Source organism: Chinchilla lanigera, unplaced genomic scaffold (assembly GCF_000276665.1).
Source record: "Chinchilla lanigera isolate Chin_1 unplaced genomic scaffold, ChiLan1.0 scaffold00015, whole genome shotgun sequence".
Taxonomy (NCBI): domain Eukaryota; kingdom Metazoa; phylum Chordata; class Mammalia; order Rodentia; family Chinchillidae; genus Chinchilla; species Chinchilla lanigera.
Window position 1 is genome coordinate 8,031,920 of NW_004955416.1, and position 12,039 is coordinate 8,043,958.

The 12,039-nt window shown below is 38.4% G+C and overlaps 1 protein-coding gene across 1 annotated transcript in view; it reads right to left on the bottom strand.

Annotated features, from left to right (window-relative positions):
• Window positions 1-269: 269 nt before the first annotated feature.
• Exd1 (exonuclease 3'-5' domain containing 1) overlaps window positions 270-12,039 on the bottom strand; it is a gene marked incomplete in the record, with an annotated part of 57,715 nt that continues 45,945 nt past the window's right edge. The window contains 4 exon segments of the mRNA XM_013512483.1: window positions 270-984; window positions 986-1,441; window positions 9,679-9,870; window positions 10,939-11,082. Coding sequence (XP_013367937.1) covers window positions 775-984; window positions 986-1,441; window positions 9,679-9,870; window positions 10,939-11,082 — 1,002 coding nt within the window.

The window sequence follows — 12,039 nt, forward strand, 5'->3', positions numbered from 1 at the left end:
GCCCAGGCTGGGCTTGAACTTGCCAGCCTCTTTCTCTCAGCTTCCCTGAGAGCGGGGATTACAGGTGTGTGCCTCCACACCTTTCTTTTATCATAAGAACATATATCAACTCCAGGCCAATATAATGAAATCCTTTTTCAAGTTTACATAATAGATATACTAAAAAAAGCCCAAAGTCCTAGTTTTGTTAGTGAAATGGACCCCCCAAAAAACACAAAACCTTCTAAATGAAATAAATTTGAGATATTGATTCCTGTAACATTAACTACTGTTTTTCTTTGACTCAAGACAGACAAAACATTAAAAATTCAAGCATAAAGTTAGTATTTTAAGGAAAAAATTATTAGTAACACTAATGCCAATTTTTTTAACTTAGGAATAACTAAGAGTCTTGCAGATTCCCTTCAAGCCAATTGAAAAGCCAAAATCAGAATGAAAATTTAAAATTATAGATTCTCCCTGACACTAAGCCCAAAATATTTCCCCCTTCAAAAACCTCTAAACTCAAATTATGAGATATAATTTACTCTGGCCACTGGAAACATTTCTGCACTGTGACAGAATCAGAAATTTTATGTCTTTCCTTATTAATGTATTAATTCCCATCCTAATCCATATACTATGAATGTAGGAGTAAAGAAAAGGATATACCTTTCCCTGAAGCCTGTGACTGAGGCATAACTACGCCCACAACATGAGAAATTTAAACACTGAGTAAGCCCTGGATGACACGGGAAATGAGGCCCCCATATGGCCTCAAGCAAACTGCAAATCCTAAAACAGATTTAGAGACGGATTTATCCACCAGTCGATCTTCTCCAAGGCTGGACAGGGAGGGAGTGTGGAAATCCCAGCATCTTTAAAAGGATGAAAGGTATCATTTGGTGACACTCTGGTTTCCTGAAGAAGAAAAGGAGATACTGAAACATCTGGTTTTGTGGACAACAAATATTCCTTATCTTTGAGAATCAATAACTGTAATAAAGAATTGCTCTTCTTTCACAGAAAAACTTGCCTGAAACTCATGCTTGGGCAACATAAAGTATTCTTTCTGAGTTATCCTCCCATCTTCTGATCTTTTTGACTCAGGGCAAATAAGTCTGCTACTGGAACCCTCACTGGTTTCTCCCTTTTTTATAGGAGGGAGATGTTCAGATTTTACTGTTGTTTTAAATTCTCCTTTCAAAAAATTCCCATCCTCGTGAAATTCATGGGATGTCAGACTTGGCGGCTTCTCTTCCCTAGGATCTTTACAAAAAAAGAAGCCTCTGACTTTTTTCCCTTTTCCTGCTGTTGCTGTATCTGATTTCTTTGGATGTAGCACGGTCCTTATTAGGAGTCCTTGTGCATTCATCCTATATTCTTTCGCAGCTCTCTCTCTGCGCTGCTTCTGGAAGTCTTTGAGTTGAAGCAGTTCCTCTGGCAGCTCCATACATGTAGGCTGAGAAAAGAAAATGAACACAGGTTTACAATAACTAACTTGTAAATATAGTACTTAAGAATTACTTCTAAGGGCCGGGGATATAGCTCAGTGGCACAAGCGCCTGTCTGGCAAGCACAAGGTCCTGAGTTCGATTCCCAGTAGCAAAAACAAACAAACAAAAAAGAATTACTTCTATTATACCTAATGAGAGTAGGCAATCAAGTGTCTATTCAAATGCGATCATATAGCACCCTCTAGTGTATTCAACAATTGTACTCTTTCTTAAGTGATTTAAATACCTTGAATCCAGTGTGTGTGTGTGTGTGTGTGTGTGTGTGTGTGTGTGCGCGCACGCATACAACAATTAACACAGGAAAACTGAATCTCCCAACATGGTCCCATTTGCTTTAGCAGGTTCATCCTGTAAACTGCTGTTTCTTAGCCAGCACACCTATAATCCTGGCACCTGGAGGCTGAGCTAGAGGATCACTATAAATTCAAGGCCAGCCAGGGATACATAATAAGTTCAAGACCAACCTAAACTACATAGTGAGATCTTGTCTTAAGAAACAAAAATGAAACACAAAACAAAAAAGCTGTTTCTTGTGTGATCTAGGGATAGTCTATGCATATATGATCATATGTACTAACATATGTTGCCTTTTTAAATGTTTATATTTCCTTTAGATTCCTTTTTTAATTAATTTATTTTAGATTCCTTTTTTCTTTCATGCTGCGTGGAATCCAACACAGGGCCTTTCACATGGTAGGCATATGCTCTATGACTGAGCCACATATTTAACCCCAGTATAAATTTTTATTTATTTATTTGGTACTGGGAGTTGAGCTTAAGACCTTGCGTTTGCTAGGCAGGCGCTTGTGCCACTGAGCTATATCCCCAGCCCTACATTTTCATTTTTACTCCAATTTTTAATTTTGATAACATTTTCCAAAAACATTCTATACGAATGGGTACATACTGTTATATGTTCATCAGCATTTTAATTTTTTTAAATAAAAGTTTTGTTTTGGAGACTGTCAAGTATTTTTAAGGGCTATGTGGATATAACTTACTCAACAAAACCCTTCTTGATGGGTATTTGTGGATATTTGAGTTATTTTCAGTCTTTTGTCATTACATAAATGCTGAAATAAAGAATACAGGATGGGGATATAGCTCAATGGCACAGTGCCTGCCTGGCAAGCATGAGGTCCTGAGTTCAATTCCCAGCACCAAAAAAAAAAAAAAAAAATACAGTACATGAAGAAAATGTCCACTTTGTTACACAGTACAAGTAATTTGGTAATTTTTCTAACATGGCTTTACCTTTTGACTTCCAGGTCTGTGTGTGTGTTTGCTAGAGATTGAACCCAGCACCTTTGCACTGAGCTGCATCCTCAGACCTTTCTTTTTGTTTTGACACATTCGCAATGTTCACCTCAGCCTCCCAGAGCACTGGGCCTACAGGTGTGCACCACTTTTAACGTATCAAAAAAAAAAAAAAAAAAAAAATTAGGGGCAGTATAACAGGATCTCACTGTTGCCTGGACTGGCCTTAAACTTGTGGGCTCAAGAGATGTCCAGCCTTAGATTACTAAAAAGCTAGGACTACAGGCGTATGTCACTACACCCAGTTAAGGAGGTTTTTAATTTAAAATTTGTTAGTCTTTTATGGCCTTTAAATGTTCTTTAGTTACATAAAAAACCTTCCAGCAGGGCTGGTGGTGCACAACTGTAATCTCAGCAATGAGGAGGTTGAGGCATGAGGATCACTGTGAGTTCAAGGCCAGCCTGCACTACAGGGTTAATTCAGTCAAGGCCAGTTTGAACTACACAGTGAGACCCTGTTTCAAAAAAAACAAAAAGCCTTCTGTGTTGTGGAAATTTAAAGCTTCTGTTTTTTGTTTTGCAGTGCTGGGGAATGAACCGAAGGTCTCATAAATGCTAAGCAAATACTACTGAGCTACATCCCCAGACTTCTTTTTAAATCTTTATCATATATTGGATGATCGTGGAAACTTACATTAAATTTTTGGTCAGAAAAGAGAAAAGCTGCCATATCCTTGTCATATCTGTAACAGATTTTTTAAACTTTAAAAAAAATTATTAGAACATGGCTGCAGTATATAAACTTTACGGTCATCTTGGGAAATGGTTACATGTACATACTACATCTTGTTTCTTTTTTGTTTTAATTTCCTTTCCCTTCCCTCCCTCCTCCTCTAATTCCCCTATCCCAATTTTCATTCTTGTTCATTTTATTAATCTTAGCTCCTGTTGTGTCATACAACATTTACATTCTTTGAAGGTATTAGGTTCCTGAACATGGCAAATCTTTGTTCTACTCATTTCCCCCTCCCTCCTCCTCACTCCTCACCCTTGTTTCCTTGGACCACTTCCCCACCGCAAGAGATCTGTCCCCTTGTCCCCTTCGACTCATCCTTTATTGTTCTCTTTGTACTCGACTCACTCAAATGAGGTACCATACAGTATTTAAGTTTATAATGTCTGTATGTCTGTTTATTTCACGCAACATTGTATTTTCCAGGTGCATCCATTTTCCCACAAATGTCTCAAATTTGTCACTCTTTACAGCTGAGTAGTATTCCCTTCTATATAGACACCACATTCTCTTTATCCAACCATCTGTTGGTGGGGGTACAGGCTGCTTCCAGGATTTAGCTATTATGAATTGTGCTGCTATAAACATTGGTAGGCATGTACCACTGTAGTATGTCTTAAGCTTTTTGGGGAACACCCCTAGAAGGGGGTTCACTTATTCATGTGGAATTTCTACAGTTCTTTGAGAAACCTCCACAATAATTTCCATAATGGTTGTACTAATTTACATTTCCACCAACAATGAGGAAGGGTTCTTTTTTCACCACAGCCATGCCAGCATTTGTTACTGTTTGATATTTTTAATGTTTTTTTGAGACAGAATCTCCCTATGTAGTCCAGGCTGACCTTGAACTCACTATGTAGTCCAGGCCAGCTTCAAACTCACAGGAATCCTCTTGCCTCAGCCTCCAAGTACTGTGATTACTACAGGCTTGCACCACCATGCCTGGCTATGACTGCCATTCTCTCCGGAGTAACACGGAAATCTTAGTATTGTTGTAATTTGTATTTTTCTAATGGCCAGAAATGTTGAACATTTTTTCATGTATTTGTTGACTACTTGTCTTTTTTTTTCTGTGAAGTGTCTGTTCATTTCTGTTACCCATTTCTTGTTTTTGTTTTTGGCTTTTCTTTGCTTTTGTTTTTTTGAGACAGGGTCTCACTATGTAGTTCAGGCTGGCTTTGAACTTACTTTGTAGTCAGGCTGGCCTCGAACTCACAGAGATCCTCCTGCCTCAGCTTCTGAGTGCTGAGATTATAGGCATGTGCCACCATGCCTAGCCATTCTCTTGCGTGTTTTTGTTTTTTGGGGTTTTTTTTAGTTCTTTATATACTGTAGATCAGTGATGACAAACCTATGGCACCCATGTTATTTGTTTCTCTTGTAAGACAAAATATGTTAATGTGTGAGTTGTTTTTTCTAAACCAAAACCTCAATATTCAGGTTTAATTGCAGAGTTGGCACTTTGCAACAAATAAGTGGGTTTTGGGCTGCAGTTTGGGCACTTGTCTCTTAAACACTTGCCATCACTGTTCTAGATATTAGTCCTCTGTCTGAGGAGTAGCTGGCAAAATTTTTTTCCCATTCAGTCTTCACTCTACTATTGATTCTTTTGTGGTATAGAAGCTTTTCAGTCCAATACAATCCCATTTGTTTATTCTTATAGTTACTTCTTGGGCAACTGAGGTTTTGTTTAGAAAATATTTTCCCATACCTATGTCTTTAAATGTTTTACCTATTTTATCTTCTAGTAGGTTTAATGTTTCTTTTTTAATGTTTAGATCTTTGATCAGTTTTTACTTTTAATTTAGTATACGGTGAGAGATAAGGGTCCAGTTTCAATCTTCCACAAACAAGTAGTTTTCCCAGCACCACTTGTTGAATAGGCTGTCTTTCTTCCAACATGTGCTTTGGGTCCCTTCATCAAAGATCAAAGATCAAAGAGCTGACTGTGTTTGGAAATGTTCTGTATCCTCTATTCTGTTCCATTGATCCCTGTACCATGGTATCCATGTGCTATACTGTTTTTATCACTATTGTTTGTCGTATACCTTGAAGTCAGGTATTATAAGGCCTCCTACTTTGCTCTTGTTGCCCAAAATTGCTCTGCTATTCTAGGTCTCTTCTGGTACCTATGAACTTAGAACTGTTTTCTCTAGTTCTGTAAAAATGCTGTTGATATTTTGATTGGGACTGCATTGAATCTATGTAAGTTTTGGAAGTATGGCCCTTTTGACAATATTGATTCTGCCTATCCAGAAGCGGGGAGATCTTTCCATTTTCTGATGTCCTCTTCAATCTCCTTTTTCATAGTACTGTAGTTTTCCTTGTAGAGGCCCTGACTTTGCTTTTTTGTTGTTGTTGTTTTATTTTATTTGTTTGTTGAAACAGGTTCTCACAAAGTTGCTAAATTGCCCAGGCTGGCTTGTGATACTCTTCCTTCAATCTCCCAAATGGCATGGATTACAGGATGTGCCACCATGTCCAGCAATTCTTTTTTTTTCTTATAATATTATAATTTCATTTTTACATAAATATTTGATCCATGGAGTTTATGTTTGATGTAATGAGAGGGCCATATATTTTCCTTCCCTACACTGGTAAATCAATTGTCTGAGACCATTTACTAAATAATTGTTTCCCTTTGACTGGAAATGCTACCTTTATCAAAATCATCTTGGCAGATATATACTGAACTTATTTCTGGGTTCTCAATTCCACTGGCTTATTCAGTCAAAAACTATTTTCTTTAATGTAGCTTTACAATATGTTTTAATATTTGACACAACTAGTCTTCTTCATTATACTCCTTTTTCCAAAATGCCCTGATTATTTGTGCATGTTTATTGGTTTGTACAATCCCAGCAATCATAGCTTGGTCCCTTGTAGAGGCCCTGACTTTGGGACCAGTGTAGGGGACCAATAGGGACCAGGTGTAGGCCAGCTGTAGTGGTGCATAGCTGCAGTTCCAGCATTCTGGGAGTCTGGGCAGGAGGACCCCAAGTTTGAGTTTAGCCTGGCCAAATTAGGGAGATCCCATCTCAGAATAAAAAGGGGACTGGGGATAAAGTTCAGTGAAAAAGGCCCTGTATTCAATTCCCCAGAGGGGGCAGGGCAGGAGGAGCAAACCAACCCAGGTGTTGCTATGTGTGGTGGCTCAAGTCTGTAATACTAGCTATTTATGAAGTAGGATCTCAAGTTTGAGGCAAGCCTGGACCACTCAGCCAGATCCTGTCTCAAAAGAAACAATAGAAAGAGACAGTCTTAAAAGAAACAATGTAACTGTAGTAGAGTGTTTGCCTAACATGCATGAGGTACTGGGTTCAATCCCTAGTGCTGGAAAAAAAACCCAGATGTTAATATTTTTACTGGAATGCAACTAAGTTCCAATGTTAATTTAGGAATAATCCATAGCTAAAATATTTAGTGTCTCCATTCATTTAAGTCTTCTTTTATGCCATTCAGTAATACTAAAATGTTTTCTTCACTTATAGTCCACATTTCTTGTTATTTCTGGGTAATCTACTTTTTTTCATACAATTATGAGTTTTTTCCCCACCCATTATACTTGTATCTGTATGAGTATAGAAAATATATTAATTTTATGTTTGTACCTAGTCACTTTATTAAATTGTCTTTTTGGTTTGTGGTAATCTTTTTCTTTTGATTTTCTTCAGTTTTCAATTGTATAGTAGGCAAGCCAGAATTGTGACTCCTCTTCATAGCTTTTTAAAATAATTTTACTGTCTCATATCTTCAAAAAATGCTAGTCACCATTTTTATGTTACTCCTGATTTTAATGAGAATGTTCCTAGTGTTCTCAAACATTATGTAATCTCTACTAAGATGTGTTTTACCATGTTAGAAAAGTATCCATTTCATACTTAAAACAGTAACACATGTAGGATATTATACCACTTTTTTAGCATTGATAATAATAAAACTTTCTTGGATCTATTAAATGAAAAATTTTCTAATATTGAATCATGTTTGCAACTAGAATCCAGGGAAAATTAAAAGTAAAATACGTAAGTATTTTGTGGTTCATAGCCATAATTAAGTTTTCATGCTATCATGAGAGATGTGCTCAAATCTTGTTACCACACTGGGACACTTCTGGTCTGATGTGGCGGGGGCGGGGGAGATGCAAAACATTACACATTTTAGTGGGACCAGGCATGGTGGTACATGCCTATAGTCTCAGTAGTCAGGAGGCTGAGGCAGAAGGATCATAACGAGTTCAAAGCCAACCTGGCTACATAGTGAGCTCAAGTCCACCTTGAACTACATAGACCTTGCCTCAAAAAACAAAACAACACCAAAAAATATATAGATAGATAGATATAGATATAGATATAGATATAGATAGATAGATAGATATAGATATAGATATAGATAGATATAAAATATTAGTGGTTTGGACCAAAATGCTAGGAGTACTTTATTTAGAATTTTGCATCAGTATTAATATGAGAACAATTTATAGCAGCAATCAGCAATCTTTTTCTGTAAAGGGTACAGCTGAAAATATTTTAAAATATATTTTGACACATAGTAATTATCCACATTTATAGGGTACAGTTGGATAAAGCAATACCTGCATACCATGTGCAAATATTTTAGGCTTTGTGAGTCATGAACTCTATTCTCAGATGGACTGACTTATAACACTTTTAGTGTTACTGACCACTAGACCCAGGGTCTTTTCACTAAGCTACACTGCCAGCCTTCCTATGATTTTTGAAACAGGAGCTTGCTAAATCACTCAACTCCCCAGCATATGCTTGAACTTGTGACATTCCTGCTTCAGCCTACAAGAGTGCTTGGACTGCAGGTGTGTGCCTCTATGCCAAGCTTTAAATGCACTTTTGACTTACAGTATTTTCAATCTACTAATTATAAATCAAGGGGCATCTGTACTTACTTTTTTCAGTGCCTAGGGCTCAAACTCAGAGCTTCAGGAATACCAGGCAAACTTTCTACCACTGAGCTACACCCCTCACCCCTTCTATTTTTTTTTAAACAATTCTTTACAAATATAAAAATCATTCTTAGCTCATGAACTGTATAAAAAAAGGCCATGGGCCAGATTTGACCTGCAAACAATAGTTTACCAATTCCTGGTCTATACTTTGATTGTATTAGTCAGCCTACAAAAAAATAACTAATGAAATCTTGAATTTATTCATGCTTTAACAGACATGAAAATGTGTTGAAGATGATGGATCAAGCCCAAGCTATAGCCTCTTTAAGAATATTTATCACTACTGGGCCTGGTAGTACATAACTATAATCCCAGTATCTGGGAGGCCAAGGCAGGAGGATCACAAGTTCAAGCCCAGGCTGAATATCTCAGTGACTATGAGACTCTCTCAAAATAAAAAATAAAAAAGGTTGGTGATATAGCACAGTGTGAAGGCCTTGGATTCAATATCCAGTACCAGTACAAAAATATAGAGGGGGGACGGGGAAGGAGGTATGGGGAGAGGGAGAGAAAGAGAGAGGGAGAGAGGGAAGGAGGGAGAGATGGAGGACAGATGCAGGGAGGAAGAGGAAGGGAAGAAAGGAGGGAGGGGGATGGAGGGGAAGGGAGAGAGAAATACAAACTGCCCAGGAGCTGGGGGTTTAGCTCAGAGGCACAGCGCCTGCCTGGCAAGCGTGAGGTCGTGAGTTCGATTCCTGGTACCAAAAAGAAAGAAAGAAAGAAAAAAAAAGAATAGACAGTGCCCCAAAAAATGTATACATACTTCAGCAGTTTGCACAACTAATAAACATCTAGAAGCCAATGGTCATCACTTTGAGCACCTCTTGAACTTTAGAGGCCAAATTAACTTGTATTAATCTCATGATATCTCAGTAAATTTAGTATAAAATATTTATACAAGTTTTTCTTTTCCTGATGTATATATTTTTTGGTGGACTCCCTCCTATGCTCCTTCTCTCTCTCTCTCCCTCTCTCATATGTGTGTGTATATATATGTATATATATGTATATATATATGTTTATATATTTATATCTATCACTAAGTCTGCATATGAAAGTTGGTGAGGTTGTGAAGAGTGAGTGTCACTACGCGCTCCCTAGGAGAGGCAGAAACCAGCAAAAGAGGTTCTGAAAACAGCCACACCTACCTCTGTGCCTACAAGCTGGTCTGCAGAGCCTCCTCGGCAGGTGTTTAGGTAGCCACCCACCAGGGTGGTGAGGTCAGACATCATCTCGTCAAGGAGTGCTGTGCGAAGAGGGAGCAGGTAGGTTGCTTCCAGGGCCAACATTTTCAGTAAAGAGGGTGGAAGAGGACGTGTGAACCACACCTCTGGATTTTCCTAGAGACACCGAAACATTTTTTCGAGTATTGGGAAATGAACCCAGGGCATCACACATGGTAGGCAAGTACTCTACCACTGAGCTCTATCCCCAGCCCTTTTTTATTCTGTGATGAAGTCTTGCTAAATTGCCCAGCTAGCCTCTGATTTGTGATCCTCCTGCCTCCTCCTCCCAAGCAACTGGGATTACAGGCATGCATCCCCCGTAACCAGTCCAGAGAGTTGCTTAATTTAAAACACTAATTTTCTGACATTATTATCTTTAACTTTAAATTTATAAGTAGTCTTCTGAGCATACACACACACAATTAAAATGTGTGGATGAAATAAGAGAAAGAGGAGGGAGGGGGTCGATCTAGATTTAGCATTTAAAATTAAAGGCAGCAGCCAGGTGTAGTGGTGCACGCCTATAATCCTAGAACTCAGGAGGCTGAGGCATAAAGATCACCATAAGCTTGAGGCCAGCCTGAGTGAATTTAAGGCCAGCATGAATTGCATAGTGAGACCCTGTCCCAAAAACAAAAACAAAAACAAAAAAAAAGAAAGAAAAAAGTTGGAGACAATGGACTTAAGTATATGACCAAGTTTGTAGACAATACAGTCATATCCCAAGTTGGGAAATATATACATATGGTTTGTTTTTGAAACAGTGTCTTACTATGTAGTTTAGGCTGGCTTTAAATTCTCAGGGACTCTTCTGCCTCAGCCTTCCATGCTGGGATTACAGGTATGTACCACCATGCCTGGCAATAAAATTTATATCTCCTTGGTAGAAATAATTGTGATGATTTTGGTTCCATCTCATTAATCCAAATTATCACAAAATTTCTCCTTGTCCCAACTTGAAAATTTTATTTCAGAGTACTTTTTAGTTGATAATCAGCAAATCTGGGTCCTAACTTTTAACCACTTGAAACCACAAATTGTAGCCATCTGGCACAACTAAGATTTTGTTGATTTGCATATGCTTACATGGCAGCTGTCTTTTTTTTTATATAATAGGTTATTAATCCTATTCAGAAAACACTTGAAAAAATTATTGTCAAATGAGACATCCTTGACACTTACCTTAATCAATTTTTGTCTGTCTTCTAGAAAGGAGAGATACTTAGGGGCTACATCAAGGTGTCTTATTAAACTTTCCTGTAAAGTACTGATGCAGTTTGGAAGAAAGCCACCAGTTTCCATGGAAAATTGAAAGACATCTGCTACCTGTGGTAATAAAAAAAGAAACTAGCTAGTCAAATATACACAGAAAACAATGAAGCATGGTGACGCACACCTGTAAGTCCAGCACTTGGGAGGCTGAGACAGGAGGATCATCATGAGTTCAAGGCCAGCCTGGGCTACAGAGTGAGTTCAAAGCTAGCCTGAACTACACAGCAAGATCTTGTCTCAACCACCCCAAATATATATACTTATCATTGCAGAAATAGCAAGAATATTTTTTAAATGTCTCTATAGACCATTTCCCTCAAGGATCGATAAGATACACCATGCCAAGTTGTTTAGACAACTCATTTTGGGGAAAAAAAAATATAAAGTAAAGAGATAATCCAATATGTTTGTGTTTACTTTTTTCTTCTTCTTTTGCCTGCTAGGTTACTTTTTTTTTTGTTTGGTACTGGGAATCAAACTTAGGACCTTGCACTTGGCAGGCAGGCGCTTGTGCCACTGAGCTATATCCCCAGCCCTTTTTTGTCTTTTTGAGACAGGGTCTTGCTATGCAGTTCAGGCTGACCTTGAGCTCACTTTGTAGCCCAGTCTTGTCTCAAACTTGCAACAATCCTCCTGCCTCAACCTCCCAAGTGTTGCAGGTTCCTTACTATACTTTAGGGCCTGTTATGGCTTGTGTCTATGTGTCCCCCCAAAGCCTCATGCGGTCATAGGGCAGGCTTTTAGAGTTTGATTGATTATGGGTGTGAGAGCTACATCCGCCCTGGGGTGGATAGTTTGCATATGTAAGGGAGAGGAAGAGGCTGCTTGAGGCCATTCCTCCCTTTTTAGTGGTTGTTGCTTTTGCTGTGTTCTGCTGCCATAAGCTATAGCCCTCTGCCATGTGCCACTCTGCCTTATAACCTGCCAAGTATGGTCTAAAACCTCCACAAACTGTAAGCAAAATAAACCTTTCCTTCCTTAATTTTGGGCATCAGGTATTTTGTCCCAGCA